This window comes from Podarcis melisellensis (assembly GCF_964234715.1).
Source record: "Podarcis melisellensis genome assembly, chromosome: 2".
Lineage (NCBI taxonomy): Eukaryota > Metazoa > Chordata > Lepidosauria > Squamata > Lacertidae > Podarcis > Podarcis melisellensis.
The window spans coordinates 71,831,833-71,856,590 of record NC_138529.1 but is presented as its reverse complement, the minus strand read 5'-3'; the positions used below and the strand labels follow the sequence as shown (position 1 = coordinate 71,856,590).

The 24,758-nt window shown below is 43.0% G+C and overlaps 2 protein-coding genes across 5 annotated transcripts in view; one reads left to right on the top strand and one right to left on the bottom strand.

The window, feature by feature from the left end:
* RAD54L2 (RAD54 like 2) overlaps positions 1-10,025 on the bottom strand; it is a 72,093-nt gene extending 62,068 nt beyond the window's left edge. The window contains exons 1-2 of one of the 2 annotated variants that reach the window (XM_081900226.1): positions 9,519-10,025; positions 5,059-5,163 (exon numbers count right to left, since the gene is read on the bottom strand). The gene's annotated coding sequence lies outside the window, so the exon portion shown is untranslated. The remainder of the gene's footprint in view (positions 1-5,058; positions 5,164-9,518) is intronic. The other variant, XM_081900227.1, reaches the window with a different exon arrangement.
* Positions 10,026-10,048: 23 nt separating this feature from the next.
* The window catches only part of DCAF1 (DDB1 and CUL4 associated factor 1), a 53,523-nt gene continuing 38,813 nt past the window's right edge, over positions 10,049-24,758 (top strand). For 2 of the 3 annotated variants that reach the window (XM_081900224.1, XM_081900222.1), the window contains exons 1-3: positions 14,361-14,486; positions 23,988-24,105; positions 24,625-24,701. In XM_081900224.1, coding sequence (XP_081756350.1) covers positions 23,996-24,105; positions 24,625-24,701 — 187 coding nt within the window. In that variant the 5' untranslated portion in view covers positions 14,361-14,486; positions 23,988-23,995. Of the gene's footprint in view, positions 10,204-14,360; positions 14,487-23,987; positions 24,106-24,624; positions 24,702-24,758 lie in introns of those variants that run through there. The other variant, XM_081900223.1, reaches the window with a different exon arrangement.

The window sequence follows — 24,758 nt, the reverse complement described above, 5'->3', positions numbered from 1 at the left end:
CTGTGTCTCATCTTTATTTCTTATTCTTGTGGTAATAGTTGCTAATTCTGTTTAGTCTATCAATTTATTCTACCAGATTTCTTTTGCAGGTACCTCTTTTTCTTTCCATTTTTTTGCACAGACTATTATATCTGCAGTGGTCACATATAAAAAGATGTTGAATGCCTTCTTTGGTAAATCATCACTTATTATCCCTAGTAGGAAGGCGTCTGGTCTTTTGGGAAATGTGAGTTTAATTATTTTTTTTAATTCTGTGTGGATCATTTCCCAGTACACTCTAGCGTATTTACACAACCACCACATATGCATCAGGGTTCCTTCAACCCTGATGCATATGTGGACCCTTTTCTATACATTTTCAGCAATTAGCTATGTGTCAGGTACCACCAGTACATCATCTGTAGGTTTTTCTTAATAAGATAACATGCTGAGAAATTCATGGTTTCCCCCCCATAGTTTCTCCCAAGCAGTAATTTTTATATTGTAACCAATATCTATAGCCCATTTAATCACTGTCGTCTTAACCATCTTATCTTTACACTCCCACTCCAATAACAGTTTATATATTTGGGAGGGAATTAGGGAGGGAATGATTATGGGTGCTACCTGATGACAACTGAGAGCTCCAGGGGTGAGTAGTATGTTATTTTGCCCCACCTTTGAGCTTAATTTGGGGAGGCAGCAGCTGAAGTGAGAATACTGCTGCCACCAATAAATACATGCTTGTATATTTTGTAGGTAGGCTGGTTATCTCGTTTTTCTGTATTTTGGAAATGCTATTATGGGGGACGCGGGGGACGCTGTGGTGTAAATCACTGAGCCTTGGGCTTGCCGATCAGAAGGTTGGCGGTTCGAATCCCCGCGACGGGTGAGCTCCCGTTGCTCAGTCCCTGCTCCTGCCAACCTAGCAGTTCAAAATCACGTCAAAGTGCAAGTAGATAAATAGGTACTGCCCCAGCAGGAAGGTAAACAGCGTTTCCGTGCACTGCTCTGGTTCGCCAGAAGTGGCTTAGTCATGTTGGCCACATGACCCGGAAAAACTGTCTGCGGACAAACATCGACTCCCTTGGCCAGTACAGTACAGTACAGTACATTTTGAAGCATATTTAACCCGAGGTATGATTGTAAAGCAAGATGAGCGCCGCAGTCCCAGAGTTTTCGTGACTGGACTTAGCTGTCAGGGGTCCTTTACCTTTCACCTTTAGTAGTTATTATGGTTCCATATGTTAATATGGATCTTTAACAGAATATCTTACCTAATAGTTCTTTGTGGCTCTAAAATGTGGAGTTTTTATTGTATTTGGCTTTTAGTTATATTTGTAGGATGCTCCTAACCACTCAGATGTTTATTTTGTTGATGAAGTGGTGGTATATAAATTACTTAAATAAATGAAATGAAATGATTCTCCCAGAAACATGCTGCACTGCCACACACTGTGTGCTTCCTTAAGTAACAGTGAGAAGCAGAAAGGGATTAATGGAAACAGTTGCTCTGGTACTTGTGCTGTGGGACAACATTCTAATAATCCCAAAGTGTGAATGTTCAGTGGATAATTGCTGCCCAGCAAACAAATATCCACCAAGTTTTAAGCTACTTATGCTCCTTATCTGCTTCAGGGTACATTGCCCCAGCACATTTAATACTTGCCCTTAAGGGAAAAAAATACTATGTACGTAAATACTCCTTTGACCAGTGGTCCTGCAGCAAGAGGCTATACGAAGCACAGCTTAGGTGAGATAGCATCCAAAAGAGGATGGCTGCTGTAATAATCACTAAAAGGATCCTTCCTTTGTCTTGATATATAAACATGTTACTCTGACAGTGGTTTTTATATGCCTGTCAACTACAATATGAGTCAGTATTCAAGACAATATCAATTATAGGCATTAGAGGATGTGAAGGTCATTAAACACAAATTATCTCCCTGTCTGTTAAGCTGTTTAAAAAATGCCAGAAAATGCAGCTGGTGAATTTTGAGCTATCACTGTCTGGTTCTATGCACGTTTACACAGAAGTAAGTTCCAATGATTCCATTGTGAATTGTTCCCAAGTAATTGTATTTAACAATTGCAGGTTCAGAGTCAGTGGTAATTTACAAGCTAGAATTCAGCCACATTTCCATTTCTGTAAATCATTTCAATGTGAAACTATAAAGTGTCATTCAAGAGAGGAAATTTAGTTCACCTGTTCCAAATAAAGATAATCATTGAAGTATCCTCCTGCAGAGAAGTTGTATGGATGCTGTAAAATGATTGACAAAAATGCACATTTGAAATGCTGGAAGTTTGTTTCCGCCCAATAAATTTTATTAAAGTTTGAAAGAAATTATACATAGGTTAATATCTTTTTATCAATTTTTTTCAAAAAAAACCTAATCTACCGGTAAATAAAAACACAAACCAAAAGGAGGAAAAGAAATACTGGAAGTTATCTGAAGGCTGAAAGGAAATACAGTGGTACCTTGGGTTATGTACTTAATTCATTCCGAAGGTCTGTTCTTAACCTGAAACCGTTCTTAATCTGAAGGACCACTTTAGCTAATGGGGCCTCTTGCTGCTGCTGCGCCGCCACACGATTTCTGTTCTCATCCTGAAGCAAAGTTCTTAACCCAAGGCACTATTTCTTGGTTAGCGGAGTCTGTAACCTGAAGCATATGTAACCCGAGGTACCACTGTAGTGAGAACTGCAAATGCCAATTTACATCACTGGGCTTCATTGAAATAAATGCAAGCTATAAATAAAGCAAAAAAATGGCTCCTGGGAAGGTATGGAATGGGTTAATATGCTAGAGCCCAGAGATAGGAAGAAATGATGAGGAGTAGCAGTGGCAGAGCTTGAGAGAGTGAGAGCTTGAGAGACTGACATGTTAGTCAAATTTCAAACCTGGGAGTAAAATGATGTCCCCTGGGGCTGCAGTGGCAGGCCTGGGACTGAAATGGGGCCACTAGACAGGGCCTGTTATTCCAGTCCTAGAGCCATCATTGGAGTTCCATGTCATAACATCATAAGAACCCTGCTGGATCACTCTCAGGGGCAGGGGAGAATTGTTGTCTCCCCCCACTCAACTTCTTTCCCCGGAATGCCCTGGCTCTCACCCAACTCAGTAAGAGCCAGGGTATTCTGCACTGAACTTGGTAAGAGCTAGGGGGCAGGGAAGACAAGTGGCAGCACCACACTCCAGAACAGCCACTGTATTGACAGTGGCAGCAGCGGTGGGATGGGCAGAGTGCCACCTCTTGCACTTCCACTGCCTGGGGTGGGTGCTTCACTCTGTTTTATGGGAAGGCCAGCCCTGGTCAGACCAAAGTCCATCTACTCTAGCATCTGGTTCTCACAACCTCACTCTCACTGGTTGTGCTTCCCAGCAACTGGTGTTTAGAGGCCTATTGCCATCAACTAAGAGGTAGCAGGTGGCGCTGTGGGTTAAAGCCTCAGCGCCTAGGACTTGCCGATTGAAAGGTCGGCGGTTCGAATCCCTGCGGCGGGGTGCGCTCCCGCTGCTCGGTCCCAGCGCCTGCCAACCTAGCAGTTCGAAAGCACCTCCGGGTGCAAGTAGATAAATAGGGACCGCTTACCAGCGGGAAGGTAAACGGCGTTTCCGTGTGCGGCTCTGGCTCGCCAGAGCAGCGATGTCACGCTGGCCACATGACCCGGAAGTGTCTCCGGACAGCGCTGGCCTCTTAAGTGAGATGGGCGCACAACCCCAGAGTCTGTCAAGACTGGCCCGTACGGGCAGGGGTACCTTTACCTTTACCTTTTTAAGAGGTAGCACACAGCCATTGTGGCTAGTAGCTACTGATAACCTTATCTGCCATTAGGCTGATGGGAATTTTAGTTCAGAAACATCTGGCGGGTCAGAGGTTCCCCACCCTTGATGCAACATCTTGTTTTAAGAAGAGTCTGGAGAATTTGAAAACTTAACACATTTTGGTGATGTTCTGACTGGTACAAGTACAGTATAGCCATTGCCCAACTATGGAGTTTTATCCTGGTAATACCCTTCATTAGGGCTATATCTAGGGTGATGTTCCGCTCCTCAAGATAGTGAACACTGTTACAGAGGTGCTTACTTCCCTCTAGAGGCGTTATGGGGAACAGTAACTGTGAGCAGATCTACTTGCAAGAGAGGGAGAAAGAGAGAGAGATGGGCATTGCTATGTTGAACAGCAAGCTGGGGTCCTCCTCCGTATGAATAATAGACATGTTGGCAAAAAACCAGGCTGCCCTTTCACACAGATTCACTTGCAGGGTCTTCCTCTCCTGCTAGCAGGGCAGGTTCAAGGAAGGGCTGCAACTGGCTGGGTGAAGCAATTCATTTTTTCATTGTAAGTTTTTAAACTATTTAAAATTATTGTAACCCACCCTGGGACCTTAGGGTGAAGCGTGGGTTAATAATAATATGTTGGGGGGGTTGGCTGAAGTGCAGACTGGAATTACTGATTATTAGTTAAGTTTTGAAGCACCAATACTTCAATACATCATGAGAGGAGAAGACTCCCTGGAAAAGCCTCTGATGTTGGGAAAGATGGAGGGCACAAGGAGAATGGGATGACAAAGGACGAGATGGTTGGACAGTGTTCTCAAAGCTACTAAAATGAGTTTGACCAAGCTGGGGGAGGCAGTGGAAGACAGGAGTACCTGGGGTGCTCTGGTCCATGGGGTCACGAAGAGTCAGACATGACTAAACGACAACAAAGTTAAGCTTTGACCATTGGCCTTTTGGGGAAAGCCCATCACTCTGTGAGGGAAGGGTTGTTGTTGAGCGGAATAACATCTGCTTGACATGCAGAAGGACCCAGGTTCAATCCCCAATATCTCCAGAAAGTGCTCTGAGAGACCCTACCTGAAACCCTGTAAAGCTGCTGCCAGTCATTATAGATGATACTGACCTAGCTAGACCAATGGTCTGACTCAGTACAAGGAACTTTCCTATGCAACACAGTGCAATTGTATATTCTCGTCCTATGGTCCTTTGCCAGTTGTGCATTTTGCTTGCCTCAGTTTCTAGTCCTGCTTCTAACCATGGAAACTTAGCTTTCATTCAAAATATACTGAACCTGCCGCCACGACTCCATCAATGAGTGCATTCATTTGTTCCATCAGATGCAGAGCATCCTTTTCATTTATCCACCATGCTCCAAAAGTCATAGAACCAATTCCACCTTAGAAAGAAAGTTAATTACATTTGCTTTGTAGTATTTGCAAGGGCAATTTCCAATGCTAACGCTTTTTAGATTATGCCTTTGAGGTTTCAGGTGACTTGTGGATGAGCACATTTTCATATTTCTTACCAGTAATAATTTATATAAAAGATTGTTTTACTCATCACTTTAGCTCATTGATTTATTTAACCTCTAGCAATCTGGTAGATTAATGCTTTATTATGTGCTTCTAGGTGTATTTATTTACACCCCACATTTTTTCACCATTGCCAAAGGCTAATATAACCATCATTTAATTGAAAATATATGCCGTAAGGCTACAGTCCTGTCCATACTTAGCTGGGACTCAATGGGACTGAGTTTTATGTAGATAAACTACAGGAATGCACTGTGAAACAGCTAAAATATGAAGGGTATACAATCCATTTAGAAGGTTTCTTATGCAAAGCCCCATTTAAATGAGTGGGGATTCCACAGTTGGAATAACTGTAGTTATACACACTTAAGTCCCATTAAAAATATATATGGGTAGGGCTAGGAGAGAACCCAGTCTGAAATTTTGGAGAGCCTTAGCCAGTCAGTGCAGACAGTACTAAGCTAGATAGACCAATGGTAGAACTCAATATACAGTGGTACCTCAGGTTACATATGCTTCAGGTTACACACTCCGCTAACCCAGAAATAGTGTTTCAGGTTAAGAACTTTGCTTCAGGTTGAGAACAGAAATCATACTCTGGTGGCATGGCGGCAGCAGGAGGCCCCATTAGCTAAAGTGCTACTTCAGGTTAAGAACAGTTACAGGTTAAGTACGGACCTCCGGAACGAATTAAGTACTTAACCTGAGGTACCACTGTAAAGAATATTCCTATATTACAAATACATAATATAAATACTTATCTGCAACTCACCTACACCACAAAATATATATTTTTAAATTATTATTATTATTAATATACTGCCCTATACCTGGGGGTCTCAGGGCGGTTCACAGAATAAAATCAAGATATAAAACCACAAAATACATTCTAAAAATAAAAACAACAACCCAATAGACACCCCCCCGTGTAATTCCCTGTAGGCAGGTTCCAGGTATTGCATATTAAAGCAGCTTTATCTCAAACTATAGGCTAGACCTACTTAAGGGGGCACATGTCTTAAAGGTTTGTAAGCAGTCGAGGCTCAGGGTTTCTCCCCCCCCCCAAATTAATTGCAATCTCAAGGACATTGCCAAAAGCAGGCATAAATCTACAGGAGCATGACTGCTGCATCCCAGTTTCCTTAAATTGGACAAAATGAAGAACTTAAGACAAAGCACATTGTTAAACTATGGAATTTGCTCCCACGAGAGCTAGTGATAGCCACCAACTTGAATTGCTTTGAAAGAGGATTAGACAAATTCATGGAGGTTATCAATGCCTACTCACCATGACGGCTACGTTCTATGAGTGTCAGAGGCTGTAAAACCTCCGAATTCCAGTTGCTGGGAATCACATGCGAGGAGAGTGCTGTTATACCATTAGGTCCAGTCGTGGCCAACTCTGGGGATGCAGCGCTCATCTCGCTTTATTGCCCGAGGGAGCCAGCATACAGCTTCTGGGTCATGTGGCCAGCATGACTAAGCTGCTTCTAGTGAACCAGAGCAGCACACAGAAACACCGTTTACCTTCCCGCTGGAGCGATACCTATTTATCTACTTGTACTTTGACGTGCTTTCGAACTGCTAGGTTGGCAGGAGCAGGGACCGAGCAACGGGAGCTCACCCCGTCACGGGGATTCAAACCACCGACCTTCTGATCGGTTAGGTCCTGCTTAATGTTTTTTGTTTAGCCACTTTGAGAACAGGATGCTGCCCTAGATGGGTCATTGGCCTAAATTAGCAGGATCTTCCCATGTTGTTGTGGCGATGAAATGGCAAAGAGAGGAATATGGTATGAAACCGAGAACAGTTCAAGGATGGGGATGAAATTATGTTGGAGGTACTGTATATAGAGTGAAATGGAGGAAGGTGACACCATGCATTCGATGTAAAAGCCAGGTGTGCATAGCAACGAGAATGAGATCTATGGTCTAGTTAGTTTTAAGAACAAGGGTTGTGGGCAAGCATGGTTTTAAAATGGGATAGACATTGCGCTCAGATCCTGCTTGTGGGCTTCTCTTGGGCATCTGGTCATTCACTGTGAGAACAGGATGTTGGACTTGGTGGGCCACAGGCCTGATCCAGCAGACTCTTCTTAAGTTCTTATTGCATTAAAATAAACAATATTTTCCAATGATCTTGCACGGTTCTTAATGAACCAGTGCAAACAAAGAACTAGAGTGATTGTTGAAAGCCTCTAGCATAGAAGTAAGCACTGCAAACTATGGCAATCCTAAAAATAAGAGGAATAATTGTTCTGTAAATCAGTTTTAAACCTATCCAGACATGCTCAAGTTCTCTCATCCAAGCTCCTCAAGAGAACATAATAGAAATAGAAAACATCTAGAGAATAGAAAAATGAATGAAAGTCTTAGGTCGTTTTTATATGCTAAGAGGCTGAAAAGATGCAAACTAATTAATTCAGAAGGGACATCAAGAGGAGCAGGCATGGCAGATAATAAATGAATAGCACTGGAAAGACAAATTGAGTTCTTTTCCTTCGTTTAACCTTTGCATTAATCAAGAGCATAAGGCAGATTCAAAACCAACAATGTGCAAAGTAATAAAAGGAAGTTTTAATGGTGTATTTTATAGTTAACCTGTGGGTCAAATTGGCATATGACATATCAGGGGAAAGTGTTAGTTCAGTATATTGCAGAACTGCTAAAACAAGTTACAGGAAAAAAATACCGTATTTTTCGCCCTATAGGACGCACTTTTCCCCCTCCAAAAATGAAGGGGAAATGTGTGTGCGTCCTATGGGGTGAATGCAGGCTTTCGCTGAAGCCTGGAGAGCGAGGGGGGTCGGTGCGCACCGACCCCTCTCGCTCTCCAGGCTTTGGGAAGCTCTCCGCAAGCCGTGGGAGAGCTGTGCGACTTCACGCAGCTCTCCCACGGCTTGCGGAGAGCTGCCTGCACCCCGAAGCCTGGGGCACGCTGAGCTCAGCACGCCCCAGGCTTCGGGCTTCACGCAGCTCTCCGCTAGCCATGGGAGAGCTGTGCGAAGTAGCACAGCTCTCCCATGGCTAGCGGAGAGCTTGCCTGCACCCAGAAGCTTGGGGCATGCTGAGCTCAGCACGACCCAGGCTTCAGGCTTCGCGCAGTTCTCTGCTAGCCGTGGGAGAGCTGCGCGAAGTCGCGCAGCTGTCCCACGGCTTGCGGATAGCAGCCTGTTCTGGGGGCTGGGATAGGGGGAAGCTCGGGCTTCCCCCGCCCCAGCCCCGCACCTGGGAGGGAAATATTTTTTTTTCTTTATTTCCCCCCCAAAAAAACTAGGTGCGCCATATGGGCCGGTGCGCCCTTTGGGGCGAAAAAACAAACATAGGGAATGCTGCCTGCACTGGGAGAAACCTCATTCTATGGACAATAGCCATATTCACAATAAAGATGTTACATAAGGTAAGCATTGGTACATTTCAGTTTAAGCTCTCCTTGGTTCTTTGATGATAAACCTATCTGGCCATTTCCCTTCTGCTGTAGAAATCCACTTTGGGACGGTTACATTGTCCTTCATAGTAGATCAGTGTCTTGTGGGTCACCCCTAAAACCCGTTGTATTCAGTGTGATTAATTAAATTTAGGACTGTAATCTTAGTATTTGTGCTCATGGGCCCAATAAGATTGGTGAGACCTGGTGCATAACAGTTGACTATTCTTCTGGGTCAAACTTTGCTTTGAGCTCATAGTCACATGAGTTGTGTTCTGGCCTTATTGTCAGCTCACATCTCATGGGACTGGAATAAAAAAGTAGTCCAGTAGCACCTTAGAGACTAACTAAGTTTGTTCTGGGAATAAGATTTCTTGTGCATGCACACTTCTTCAGATACACACAAAAGCTTATACCCAGAACAAACTTAGTTTGTCTCTAAGGTGCTACTGGACTTTTATTTATTTATTTCGACTGCGTCAGACCAACATGGCTACCTACCTGAATCTTATCTCATCGGACCCTTCATTCTCTGCAATGTTCCTCTCAAGCAAAAGGCTCTGTCTTGGCTTCCACTTGCCTACTGAATACAGGATCCTTGGCTGAGTCACGTCTCCACAGCATATATTATATTTGTGCACTGGTCTGGACTTCTTATTGAGAAAAATATCCTGAACAAATGACCTCAACTTTTTTTTAGCACAAGGTATGGGACAGGACAAACCTAATGCCTATGCTGGATGAGTCTTTCAGGCTGAAATATACTGTCCAGCAAATCTGAAGTTTATTTGACCTTTTCTTGCTCTTTGTTTTCAGGGGAATGCCATTTAAGAATAGTAGAGCATGTGGCAGAATGTGTTTCCTGTTTTGTAGGCTCAAGACAAAAAGAAAGAAAGAAAGACATTTTACCAGTTGGCTTTGAGTTCAGGACAAACCTCTCCATCCTTTGATATTCATGAATCTGTATCACAAAAGAACAGCTAGCAAAAGTGTGCTCTGAATACAGGGCTTTATGATATGCACCCACTGGGATATTCTCCTGTTCTCTTCCCCCTTTCCCTCATTGTTAAATGCATGTGTGGCATTAGTGGGGAAATCCACCTGGAACACTTCAGTGCCCAAAGTTTACAAAAATAATAATAAAATAAAATCTCATTTCCAGCATAATCCTTTAAAAATTCATTGTGCACTAATGTGTCTTTCGGGATCTATACAACCTATCCTGCAGTATCTTAATTTTCAAAGGCTTCTTGTGAAAACCAAAGAAAGAAATATGCTTACAAGAGAATATCTGGCTGCTTTGTGACATCAGAATGGAATCTGGTGATAAAACACATGTTTGAAGAAGACAAGGTGGTTGTAACAGAAGAAAAACCAAATGAAACAAAGTCATCTGCCACCAGAAGAAAACAAGTTGCTGTCTTCTCTTAATGCTGAACCAGCTTCATCAGCGTTAATCAACAGGTTTTTCTCTAAAGGTAAAGTGTTCTGTGAAATACAGCCTTCTGCAAACTTATGGGAAATATGTTTGCTACCGGGTGTAGTCTCAATAAGGAGTCATAGTGAAACTTAGGTATTTATCTGACAAGTGCACCTGTATTATGTGTTTTCAAATGCCTGTTTGATGGAGCCACACACCTCACATTTTTAGGCATAAACTTGAAATCGCTGGGCATCTTTGATCTAATCTCTTAAAGGTGTAGAATAGCCCTAGGAACACAGGAAGCTGCCTTATACTAAGTCAGACCATTGGTTAATTTAGCTCAGTACTGTCTACACTGATGAGCAGTGACTCTTGAGAATTTTAGGCAGGAGTCTCTTCTCAGGCCAGTGATGCTGGAAATTATGCAACTAGAAAAAGTACTCTACTGCATCTCAGAAAATGTGCAATCTGTATGAACATTTAGAACAGTGGGAGTGTCTAGAGATTTCTGATTTGGGAGACAAATGGTTGCATGTTCTCCTTCCCAAAATAATTTAATCTTCCTCTTTTGATAACTCCTTTGATAATATCTATTTAACTTAACACCTGTTAATCTGATTGCACCTCTACTACAGTTTATGGCCTTTATGCTATTGTTTTTGCTTTATTTTGGACTTCTTCCATGTTCTGTTGTAGTGATTTTTTCCAGAACAGAAAATTTTGTGCTCCTTCCCATTTTGCACTCATCTCTTTGATTCTTTCACTTATACTTCATTCTTTCCTATTGTTTCTGGTCTAATTTTCTGCTCAGTCTTGATCTTTTCTTAGGTAAGGTATTGCAGTGGGTGATGGCATCTCGGTTCCAGGTTTTCCTGCAGAAAACTGAATTTATTACCTACTTCAATCTGGCTACCAGCCTGGTATGCTCATAACACTTAACCCAATAAGGGTGTAGACTAAGTACACACCTTACATCTAAAGCACATGGCTTCTTCACCCAAATACTACTGGGAACTGTAGTTTAAATCTCATGGAATTACAATTCTCACTACTGTTAACAAATTATAATTCTTAGGATTTTTTACTAGAAGTAATGTGCTTTTTAATGTGCCTAAATTGTATGGTGTGTAGGCAGCCCTAGACCAGGTCAGATGAGACCTAACAAGCTGAAACAATCCAAGCAGTATAGGGGTTCCTTCCGGCAGCAGGAAGTGTTTCAATTTGGATGACTGGTGTTGGGAGGGGTTGCTGGGTCACAGCTTGGGGATGCTCTGGAACTGGCCTTACTTGTATACAAGAGTGCCTTTGCACATGGAATGACTCCCTGAGCACACTATCTGGGTGATTTTAGGAGAACAGCAAAGATGGGGCTTCTTATGACTTGAATTCTAGAACAGATTATGCTGCTGCTTTTAACTGCTGTATCTATTCTATGAGTTTAGTTTGCATTTTAGTATTGTAAATTGGTTTGTTGTAATATGCTATTTTTATACATAAACACAGAAAATACAATAATAATGATAATTCTGTATCTGACATAGTATTCAACATCTGACAGGTTGCATGCAATAGCAGTTTACATTTGACAGTGTCTGATGGTTTCTACAGAAATGAACAAATGTTGTATTAACTTCCATCAGTCATTTAACCAAAAGTCAGATGTTGACAGTAGATTCTGATTCCAAACTTTAGCTCATTTCTACTAAAGGAACTACAGAATGAAGTGATATAATCCCTGGCCCATAGGCTTACTACATACATAGACCCGAATTAGTATACTGGTTATCATACACGTGTGCAATAAATATTTAATGCACTAAAAATAATATCTAACCTCTCTCAGGAGGTTAATTCTAGTCAAACCTGGAACAAATAATATAGCCACTTAAAAGTCCAGTTCAATGAAATCTATGTCATGGATTGCTGTCTCGTTCTATGTGCACTTACTTGAGAATAGGTCCCGCTGAACTCTGTAACAGGAGGGAGAGAGAAGTGGTTCAGATAGCAGCTGTAATTTTGTTTATAAGGATTACTTACTATGCAAACCTAACCATGTCTACTCAGAGGTAAGTCATATTTAATTCAATGGGGTTTACACCCACATAAGTGGAGTTAGGACTGCAATCTTAGACAGAATAACATACAGTGAAATGCTGTGGATTTTTGTTGAGCAACAAGAGAGTTCAATGAGTCTTACTATATCTTTGTATTAATTATCTCAGAGGAAATTGCTTTCTATATGTCTAATTTGATGCTGTGAATGAAAATAAAAGTGAGGCACTGGAGAGGGTGAATGTAATTGTTATTTATTTGCAGAGAGAGAGTTTTATTTAATGTTTCTGTATTATTGACTCTGAAAAATCAATAAAACACTAAATTACAAAAAAGGGGGGGAAAAGGTTGCAAATATGAACACAACAGTTTAATTTGATGGCGATGGTCAGGTTTGGCTGACTCAGAATGTAGCTTATTAACCAAATGGTTAATATTGTGATTGCATTATTGATATGTACTGGTGTTTATTGCTGAAGGATTTTGTTCTTCATTTATGTACTGTGGCAACACCAATACTATGATGTTTGAAATGTGCAGAAAAACAAATGGGACGATGAATAATGGGTTGTTCCTCCTAATTTTAATTTTATGGTTCTTGGAAGAGCACTTGTGAAGTTCTGAATTCTGTGCAAAAGTGTATTCATATTTTGAAAAGGAACTGCCATAGGTATATACTATATTCTTATTTCCTATTTCTCTGCAATGTTACCAGCACTTAAAGCTGCAATTTTGTATATACTTATGGATATAGGATATATGAGACATATGCACTGTAAACCTTTTAATTTCAATGGAATCAGGTATACCTAAATCCATATAGGATTGGGCTATTATTTGGAGCAACTGCTTTTCTCTATGTTAGAACCTGCATTGGAACTTACAAAAGAGAGAATTTGAGTGCACGTCTTCTCATAACACAGGTCTTATGACTATGGATGAATGTAAACTAGAATCCAAGATTTAAAAAGTTGTACAGTTTGAAACAATGCAAAACACGTTTATTAGTGTGTAAGTCCCGTAAGACCACAATGGGACCTTCAAGTAAACATATTTAGGAAATGGCCACTAGCTTCCCAATGTCTACTTTGTATATTATTTAGTTCAGAGACAGACAGAGTTTAGCTGCCTTGGATCTACTCAGTTAGTTCCAAACTCCACTAGCTTCCCAATGTCTACTTTGTATATTATTTAGTTCAGAGACAGACAGAGTTTAGCTGCCTTGGATCTACTCAGTTAGTTCCAAACTCCACTAGCTTCCCAATGTCTACTTTGTATATTATTTAGTTCAGAGACAGACAGAGTTTAGCTGCCTTGGATCTACTCAGTTAGTTCCAAACTCCAATATCTACCAACTTTTGTGCCAGGCACAAAAGATACATAGTGTTAAAGAACAGGGTGTCTGTGAGCACATTCTGAGCCCGATAATTGGTTTTCAGTACCAGAAGTGAACTCAGCTCTGTCAGTTCACCCCAAAATAAAACCCTAGTTAACCCTCTTCATTTCAGCAACGATTTAGAAGGGAAAACGCAATTTTGTCGTTGCTAACCTTAAACAACCTATTGCAAATCAGCCAGAGATCTACCAGTAGATCCCAAACTACCTTCTGTCCTTCCGTCATTTAGCACATGGTAGGTTGGCCCTGGATTTAATGCATTCAGGTGAGCGTTACAGCAGGTGTGGAGCCAGTGCCCGTCTCTTTCCTCCGCATCTCTTCGCTAAGGCAGAAGCACTTTTAAAGCAGAATAACGTTGCACTTGGTTTCCCAGCGCCTGAACGTTTTCATCTAGCTTCTGACAAATTTTCAACTGCGGTGACTCTTGATAACTTCTTCAGCAGCTGCACTTCCAGCTCCCGTTTTCTATTTCAAAATTATTTCCTCGACGGCAGTAAAGGCAAGCAATCTGTAAACAGCGCGCCTTCACCGGCTGCTCCCTCAAACACTCAGCGAGCGGCCTACCGGCGAGATGCGCTATTATGGGAACAGTAGACTGCAACTCCCAAAGTGCTTTGCGAGAGGAGGGAGCGGGCTTTAGGCTCGGCGGCGCACGCGCAGGTAGCCCGGACTACATTTCCCTGTCGCCAGAGCGCGCGCCGTCCCGTCCCCCCCCCCCGGCGTGAGTGCGTGCGAGCGAGCCGATGAGCGCGTGGGAGAGGGAGGGGGGTGACGGAGCTCTAGCGCGGTGACGAGCAAAGTGTGTGCCCGCCATAGTGATAGCAGCCGCCGGGCCGCGGTGCGTGGGGGGCCGGGAGGAGGCCGAGAGGGGCAGCAGCGACGCCGGACAGGTACGGCGCGCGGGGGGCCGGGCTGAGGGGGGAAAGGGCAGGCCGGCAAGCCGAGGCCGGTGACAGGCGCAGGCCGGGGTGGGGGCCGCCTCGGCAGCCCGCCTGGGCGGACGGCGCGGAGGCTGCCTCCTAGCCCCGGCAGCGAGGCTCCCATGTGTTCCTGGCTCCCTCTCGCCGGTGCCCAGGACCGGGAGGTGGGGAGGGAGGCGGGCGGGCGGAAGGCGGCTCGGGCCCTTCTCCGCGTTGCCCTCCCGGGCCGGGGGAGAGGAGACGGCGCTGGCTCTCGCTTTATCTCCCCGTGTGAAGAAGGGAAGGGAGTTTGAGGGGGTGGCGTGCGAGGGGGAAGTGCCCATATGGAGGATACCTAGCGATATACCTAAGCCATGGGTTGCGGTCGTGGGCATGTTTTCCGTAAGCCGCGGTGCGACCGAGTTCCGAGTCAACGCGCGCAGGGCTGCCCTGGTAGGCGAGCAACTCACTTTTTTCTCGTCTCCACGCGGATCGCCCTGCATCTTTCGGCTTCTCCCCTCCCCCTCCCCCCGAAAGTGCTGGAGGCGGAGAAGAGGGGTAAGGGCGATGTTGGGGGGTCAAAGACCAACATGTGTTGCAAGGTAGAGGGTAGTTTCTTCCTCTGCCCCCGCCTCCCTTCCTCATTTACTTGCCCGGCTTCTGGTCCTTGCTGATCCTGCCAGCGCGAGCATACCTTTTCTGTTTTGTTCCCAACCCGCTTTTTCTTCTCCTCCTCTTTGGCCCCCAGCTGTCACCTCTCAGGGTGGGGGAGGGACGCTGGCGCCGTGGCAGCTTTTATATAAACTCTCGAGGGAGGTTTTGTCTGCCCGAAGCTTATTCTCTTCCCCCCACGTGAACCACCTTTCTCTTTGCGACACCAATTGTAGGGCTTAGTTTGAGTTAGGAAACTGTTTTCGGTGCCAGAAGTCAGCTCTGCGAAGTTGTTCGTGTCTTTGTGCGTGTGAATAATTTTTTTCCCCAGACAAATGGGAAGCTACTACTACCCCTGCTGCATACACGTTGGAGTGGGGAAGAAATTTTAGATTGGTTTGAGTTGTAGTATATTTAATTTTAGAACTTAGCCCCAGATATTGAATAATACAAGGATCACCTGTGATGCTTCTCTCTTGGAATATACTATTTACTGATACACCTGCCCTTATGGGCAGTGTGTTCTGTGGTAGGGTGACAATGGCTTGCATATTACAGGGACCTCTGAGGGAGTGAAAATCTACCTTGCAGCCCTTGCATTTGGTTTCTTATATTGGTAGAAGCCAGGCCATCCAGTATCAGGTGTTGTGGGCAGTGTTAGAAACTCGGATATATAAGTTAATTGCCAAATGGTGCCTTAAACCTAGGTTACAGTCACCACAATGGTATGTCTAGGTGTCACCCCCTCCAGCTGAGTTGTTACTGTTATTAATATTGTTTTCATTCTATACTGCTTTATATTTTAAAGAAAAAAATCTGCAAGCTGTTTGCAACACATTTAAACATCAAATAAAACAATACAGAATAAAACAAATTTAAGCGTCAAGTATAATATTTCAGATCCTTCTCTAAGTAACATTTTACTTGCTCCAGATTTATTTAGCTACTTATTTTATATAGCTGCACCACAGCACGAAGATAGTGTTGTGTAGTGGTGGTTAGAGTGTCAATAGGACTTGGAAGATCAAGGTTCAAATCCCCACTCAGTCATGAAGCTCACTGGGTGACCTTGTCCCAGTCCCAATCTCTTAACCTACCTCACAGCGTTGTTGTAGGGATTAACTGGGGAGGGGGAAGCACTCCATGGAGACAAAGGTAGGCTATAAAGGCAGTAAATGAACTCTTCTGCTTAAGATAGTTGGAGGGGCCAGCCAGATGGAGATGTTTAGTCACTAACCTGGCATCCAGAGATTTCAGCGTGGTCACAATTTGACCTGTTCTAGTTGCAAAATGGTTGTGGGCAGGGAAGTGGGTAGATCTGGCATTGCTCTCCTGTAGTGAGGATATGTGTCTTCCCTTGTAACTACATCCTGAAGCACAGCCCTCTTTCTTTGTTCCATGAAGCTCAATGTGAACTGTTAAAACTTCCCCAGTAAGCCTTATCTGCATAGCCCCATCTAAACACCTGTCAGGTTTGCATAGGGAAAGGGTAATCAGACATGCATCTTCTCCACTCTCCCATTCCATCCATGCCCATGGTGGCTGGGTCATACAGTGTCATGGGCGGGTAGCAAGATTTGACTTGATCACAACATAATACTTCTCAGGCCTTTACATTTCCCCATGTAAGCACATGAGAATCATTCAATTATATAATGATTAATAATAATAGCAGCTGCTGGAGGGCAGGAGCACATCAGATTAGGATTACTGTGGCAGGTGAGAGGGGTTAATGCTTGCCCCTATTTTTAACAACTTGTCCCCTGAAGCTATTTGCTCTACAGAGAGAAACCATAGGTAGTATTGGGTACGTTTTCCCTCAAAGTAGGAAAATAGCAGGTTTGTATGTGTGATTTTAATTGGTGAAATGATGGTGGTGGGATGATTGTGGTGCAAGGGCAGGGGCTAGACCTGATTTGGTCCTGTCTGTTTGCTCCTTCCTTATCAGCTGCTATTAATTACAGAATATACTGATCACATGCCTATTCTTGTTTGGCCTTCCATTGTAATTGTATTTCTGATATTAAAAACACTTTGTTTATTTTTGGATCTTCACAGTAATCTTGCAAAGTAGATTACTGTAAATGTTTTTTTTCCCTTTTCTAAATAAGGAACTGAGGTTGAACAATAGTTATATTGATAATCAACCAAGTTTTACTAAGAGTAGACCTGCTGAAATTAATGGGCCTAGTGTAGTCATGTTCATTAATTTCCATTGGTGTGCTCTGAGTAAAACATAGCTGAATCTCATCCTTATAGTACACTATCACCTAGTGAATCCATGATGAAGATTTGATCCAGGTCTTGTTGGCCGCTTTCCCAGGTTGCCACTGAACCATACTGGGGTGGCTATTTATTTTTTTTGCCAGAGGACAGCATTTCACCATTGCTGATTTTTTTGGGGGGGGAGCCACAAGCCAAAAGTGGTTGGGGATTTAGGTTTTTTTGAAAAAAGATTATGACGATCATTTTGGACTAAAATGAAATAGCTGTAAGCTATGGTTGAGGAAAAGGAATGACTATACGTATTTATTCCAAGGTTGGGGAGGAGGGCAGAAACACTCTGCTGCTGGCAAGGCAAAGCTGCTAACAGCAAAAGCAATGTAAGGAAGTTAATATATTAGCAGGATTTTTTTTTTAAAAAAAACCCCACTTGTAATGTTATGGAGAATGTTTAAATAAGGAAGTAATTAGAGAGTCTTTTTGTTGACATCCACAAATGAAAATAACACAAAGGTACCAGGGAAGGGAGTGAAGGGAAGTCAGGGGAATCAATGAATCCCAAAATATGGATTAATATTAAGAGTGAATATAGATGTTTTGTTTTTTTGTTTTTCAATGTAATGATTGTTTATTAAGAAAATTAATAAAAACTTTTTTTTAAAAAAAAGCTGCTAACATTCATTCTCTCTCTTGCATGCATACACAGGCGTATGTAGGTACATACTTGTATTTGCATATGTAACACACACAGAGAGGCACACTTAGTTGAAGCTGTGTTCCTTTGGCTTTCTGTATGGGAAAGATGAGCGGGACGTGGGTGGTGCTATGGTCTAAACCACAGAGCCTAGGGCTTGCCCATTAGAAGGTCGGTGGTTCGAATCCCCGCGATGGGGTGAGCTGCCGTTGCTCGGTCCCTGCTCTTGCCAACCTAGCAGTTCAAAAGCACATCAAAGTGCAAGTAGATAAATAGGTACCACTCTGGCGGGAAGGTAAACGGCGTTTTTCTGCGCTGCTCTGGTTCGCCAGAAGCAGCTTAGTCATGCTGGCCACATGACCCGGAAGCTGTCTACGGACAAACTCTGGCTCCCTCAGCCTATAGAGTGCGATGAGTGCACAACCCCAAAGTTGTCCGCGACTGGACCTAACGGTCAGGGGTACCTTTACCTTTACATTTTATGGGAAAGATGAAGGAAGCCTTTGGGAACAGCCAGTGTTAGAAATTAGCCAGGCACCAGACACAGGTCCAAATGCAACCTCTGGATGCCAGGTTTGCATCTGGGGAAAGCAAAAAGTCACTTAGAGAAGGGTCTGAAGTATTTTCCTTGAAACTTGAATTTGTTTTATTCTGGATTGTTGTAATTGATGTTTTAATGTGTTGTAAACTGCTTAGAGATTTGTTCTTTAAAATATAAAGCAGTGTAGAAACGAAATGAATAATAATAATCTCCGGGGGGGGGGGGAGTGCCTAAATATTTCATTGTGGCAACTGTAACCTAGGTTTAAAGGTCCATTCGGTGATTAGATTATATAGCTGAGTTTCTAACACTGGAAACAGCTGCCTCAGGGCACCCTGAGGCAGTGGTTTCCAACTGTCTGTTTTCTTCACCCTGTGCCTTGTTTCAAGACACTCAGTAAGACTTCTCTTGTTCCCAGTGTAGCTACCCTGGTGATAATTGCCAGCTCTTAGGTAAGTGGCAATTCCATTGGAAACTGCACAAGTAGCCCGATAGAATGCTTTCAAGCAAAACTGTTTCTTTAGAAAAGGAAGATTCAACTTCTTCATTGCTTAAAACAATAACTTCTTTAGTGTGGGGATGCTTGCAATTTCATCTAATTAGGTCACATAAATGGACCTAAACACCTCCCACTCATTGCAGTGTATTAAATGTACTGTACAAACATTGGGGTTTCTCCTGCAGCTGTGAACATCAGCTGTGACTATACTTCATTTGATATTGGAAAACTTGCTGGACTAGAGAGTTTACAGATTAACAAAAGACACCTGTTACCTGTATAATACTTTGGACAAAACATTGCCTTGGCATGGAATTAATCCTTTGATGTCAGGGTGAGTGGATATGTGTGTGTGTTGATTGTTGTGTGCTGCCTTTGAGCTCACATTCCCTTGCCAAGTTTTTTTTTACAGCTGTATTTGAAACTAATCTATGAAATTGCATATTATAATAATGCAAACTATGTAACCAAATAAATAATTGGTCAAGTATATGGATTGATCCTGTTGTCATTGGCTCTTCCTGTTTTGAGAAAGCAACTTGCTTAGCCCATGGGTTGCAGGGGGAATGAATTGGCAGAACACAGAAGCAAATACTATAGTGTGCCTTGTACTGTTCAGTGTTCAAAATCTTTCAGATTAAGATTCTTGTCTTCCCTCCTCCCCAGTCTTTCCCCAAATGACTCATCAGATATCTAGATATTTGTGAGTCTTGGGTTGTGTATTCTTCCTGCTACTTTCTGATGTACTGCCAATATATTCACAGCTGTCTTCTGCTTTTGCACTTAGAATAATGTCTGATAAAGTGGGAAGAGGGATCTGTTTGTGGATGGGAAAAGCTCTAAAAAGTGCAGATTGCCTTTCAGGAAACAGTATATCAGTGAGATAGAAAGCTATGCATTGAGTTTGGTTTCTCCACCACTGTGGACTCAAGGCTCACTGAGAATGTATAGGATATGCTTACATTTCCCAGTATAAATAAGAACAGCACAGTGAAAATGTTACTGTTAAGCAGAAGGTACAGTAAGTAAGACTGATCACCTGAAAATGACAACCAAAAGTGAGCCAAATAAATTTGGTGTGTGCTGGGGAACAATGAGGAATTGTACTGAATATCTTCAAGTATACCAAAGCAGGTATACTTACAAAATATGAAAAGTCCAGGAAGTTTGAAAACAGGAAAAGAACAGTCCTAAAAGTAGGATCCAGGATTATCTACTCCACTGAACAGTGTAGTTTCATAGGTTTGGGAAAGTGGCCAGTTGACTTTGCCATCTGCCAAATGAATACATGTTGTTTGTGATCACAGCTGAATACTGTTGGATTCTTCAGCAGACTAGGAAAATATTACCAAATCTGTCCTGATTTTAGACAGTTGTGTGCCTCATATTATGGGCAGAATCCAGCACTTCATGTAGACTTCCAGTCATGCAACAAAAAATTACCTTCTCTCATCCCAAGCACCCTTAAAATCTGCCCACTGTACTTCAGGTGTCCAGGTGTGTGAGGAGTCAGCAGGGTTCTAGCTGAAGAGTCTGCACAGGTTTGTTTGGAAGAGGGTGATTTTTAAGATATCTTGATACAATACATTTTTACAGCCCCAGGGGTCAACAGTCTGTGGATCATAGTCTAAACAGTTGGTTTAATTTTATGTATTTGGTGATGGTGAGGAGAAGCAGAAATGGACAGAGCAATGGAAGGAAAAGCAGGGTATTAGTTAGACTTCTAGGAAATCTGATGTGTTCCTCCTCTGGCAACCTGCTCTGTGGCAACCTACTTTGTGGAGAGTAGGGGTGGAAGAATGAAAAAGTTTGGATGTAGTGAGCATGAAACACTTGCTGGGTCTGATTTTCCAGGAACGGACACAGCTGGCATAAAGTGCTTGATCAAGAAGCACACTCAAGCTGTCTGCTTGATTCTGCAAGTGGGATTGCATTCTCATCCAAAACAAGTTAAACATTCAATTCTGGCTTGGTGGAACCCCCACTACCACCACCCCACCAGCAGTATTTTTGTTCTGTCTGGGTTTTCATGGTGCTATTGGTAACACCAGGAGTCCTTTGTAATAAAGCCCCTCTAGGTTTCGGTAGGGGACGTGGGTGGTGCTGTTGGTGAAACCACAGAGCCTAGGGCTTGCCGATCAGAAGGTTGGTGGTTCAAATCCCCACAATGGGCTGAGCTCCCGTTGTTCGGTCCCTGCTCCTGTCAACCTAGCAGTTCGAAAGAATGGAGTGCAAATAGATAAATAGATACTGCTCCGGCGGGAAGGTAAATTGTGTTTCCGTGCACTCCTCTGGTTCTCCAGAAGCAGCTTAGTCATGCTGGCCACATGACCTGGAAGCTGTATGCCGGCTTCTAGGCCAATAAAGTGAGATGAATGCCACAACCCCAGAGTTGTCCGCGACTGGACCTAACGGTCAGGGGTCCCTTTACCTTTAGGTTTTGGTAGCCCTTTCTGTGTGGCACTTGTCAGAAGAAGCTCAGTAGCTGTGTGATGGGCTGCTGTTTCCAATGGAGTTGGTCTGCAATTTTATGAGAGTTCATTTGAGAGAGGCCTTCATGAATAAATGCAAGCCTAATATGTCAGCTTTTTTAAAAAAAATAATACTTAGTTAAGACTGACTTAAAGGCTCAAGTTTTATTGTAATAAACTCCCTTACTATAATCTATTCTCTTCTGTGGGTCCACAGTTTCACTTGCTGACATCACCACCATGGCAAATGTTTCCAGCCTCTGATGAATGTGATGAGCTCCAGCTTTCCTCTCTGCTTCCAAGCTAGGGAGGATTTGTGTGGGGCTTTGGTGACTCTGAAAGCCCATTATTTATTTTGTATTTGTTAATAATTACTTAATAATTAATAATAACTATTTTTATTTTATTAAATTAATATAGCATCCTCCATCAGCAGATCACATGGAGGTTTGTAGTATAAAAACACAGAAATACATAATGTAATAACAAACAAACAATCATAACAAAGAAAACAATACGCGCCCCACTATAAAAGACCATAGATTGTTTAATTAGCCAAAGGCCGGGGAGAAGAGGAATGTTTTCTCCTGGTGTCTTATAACTGTAGGGGCAAATTTGACTCCCTCCCCAGCTCCAAAATTGGGAGGAAGGTTGGAGATAATTGAGTATGTTTCTTAGGAAAATGGGGTGGCGGAGGAATGGTGGTTTACACATATTAAACGTGACTAGAGTATGTATTTAGAAAAGAGTGGAGATGATTTTGGTGCTATGAGTGCCATGAATATAGGAAGTCAAGCCATAGGCCCATCTCTTTCAGTATTGTCTATACTGACTGGCATTGGCTCTAGGGTTTCAGACAGCACATTACCAGACCTACCTAGAGATGCCAGGATTTGAACTAAGGACCTTCTGATGTTTTACCACTTTGCCACAGCCCTTCCTCATAGAAGCATGGTGACAAACTGATGAACCCTAACCTTCCTCTCTTGAGGTAGTAAGGGAAGCTGGGGGGTGGGAGGATATTATTATTGTTATTATTATTAGCCATTGCTGTTCCAAGTGCCTTGCAAGGAAGTGACGAATCAGCAAGATGCAGTCCTTTTCTAGCTTGAAGCTGCCGTGGGGAATAGGGGTCATCCTCACAATTGCACTGGGCTTCTGATGCCTTGGCAGGGAAAATCTATATTCTGTCTCCAGCTCCAAGCTGGAGGTGAATGCTGGGGCTTGTTTTTACAGGAAGGGTCCCCTCGCCCCACCTGCTTTCCAAAATTGGAACTAAAGATGAAAGCAGGAAATGGTCTCTGTATTTTGGCGGCACAATGAAAGGTGGCACAATGGGTCAGTGCTTCTGGCTGTTAACCAGAAGTTTGGTGGTTCAAGCCCACCCAAGGATGGCTGTGAGCAGGATTCCTGCTCTGAAGGGCGTTGGACTAGATGACCTTGGTGTTCCCTTCCAACTGTACAATTCTATTATATTTTTATGTGTGCTGGAAGCCGCTCAGAGTGGCTGGGGCAACCTAGCCAGATGGGTGAGGTACAGTGGTACCTCGGGTTACATACGCTTCAGGTTACAGACTCCGCTAACCCAAAAATAGTACCTTGGGTTAAGAACTTTGCTTCAGGATGAGAACAGAAATCGCACAGTGGCACAGCAGCAGGAGGTCCCATTAGCTAAAGTGGTGCTTCAGGTTAAGAACAGTTTCAGGTTAAGAACGGACCTCTGGAACGAATTAAGTACGAAACCAGAGGTACCACTGTATAAATAATAAAATTATTGTCATTTAATTCTAAGATTTGGGAAAGTCACAGAGTCATGGTCACTGCCTATTTTTGACTGGACGCCAAAGCCAGCCTAATGTTGTGGATCTCTGCCCTGCTCTTCTTTGGAAAGCTCAGAGAGGTTTACTTGTATCTGCCAAGATACACTGTTCATCCAGACATTTATAAGGTCCGCTCAGACTTAATTTAAATGATGCTTCAGTACTTAATACTCCCAGGCGATTCACATTGCCCTTAAAAAACACCACAATTGGCCTTTCTTGAACAGTGTTTGAGTCTTCAAAGAAACAGAACATTGAACCATTTTACAAGTCCAGTTTCTGTCCTTAACTCAAGGGTCCTTTTGAACTCTTTGTCCGTCATTATACAATGTGTCATCTGCCTAGAGTTGTACACTTTTATTTGCCAGGGGCAGGGAAATTGTGAAAATCACATCATCTACCCAGCTTAATTTAATTGTTCTTAGTAGGAAGTAGACCCCGTTAATTTCAGTGCAATTTGCTTAGGGCTGCAGCATTTGTGTGTAAAAAATGCTTTTGAAAACTCAGATTTTTAAATTTTTGTTTGAGAAGTAATGCCTTTGAGAGCTGAGCTACTTTCCAGTTGGTACTGATTTCCTCCCTTCAACCTTTAGGGTGAGTCATGACTTCATGTTCTGAACTTGTGGATTCCAAGGCTGAGCTTACTGCTTTGCTGGAGCAGTGGGAAAAAGAGCATGGCAGTGGGCAAGATATTGTTCCTATCCTTACTCGGTAAGTACAGTTGTTCAGAAGTGCAGTTACACAAGCAATGCTATACTGAGTCCTGCTTGCAACCTGCCTACCCAGTGAGGCTTTTCTGAAACAAGGAGGGGCAGAGTGTCATGAAAAAATTATGGCAGAAAAACAAGGACTTGGAGAGTCCTTAGTTGCAAGTGTCTAGCAATCATCTATAATTTGTTGATGATACTTCCCAACATAGAAACCCAACAAATATTAAAGGAGAGCTATGTTAAGATAAATGCTTTCTTTACTGTCTTCTGGGTTCCTGTGTTGGTGGCTGCCTTGCGAGGGCAGACATCACCCATTTATTACAAGGCAGCATAGACCTTGTTTCAGCAGGGTGTAGCACTTCAGAGTCTCATTTATTTCCTTTGCTGAATTACTGCTGTGTGTCTCAGTCATCTGCAGTACAATTGGAACGTGGGTGGGTGAGTGGTTTTTGAAGTTCTTTAGCAGCGTTCATTCTGAGGGGGATTTCAAGTGGCTCATGTTTGTTCACCCCCTTTCTAGAATGTCGGAATTGATTGAGAAGGAGACAGAAGAGTACCGCAAGCGAGATCCGGATCCATTTGATGATAGGCACCCTGGTAAGATGCACTGAGAGCATACAAATCCACTGCGACTTCATTCTTGCTCGTGTTGTA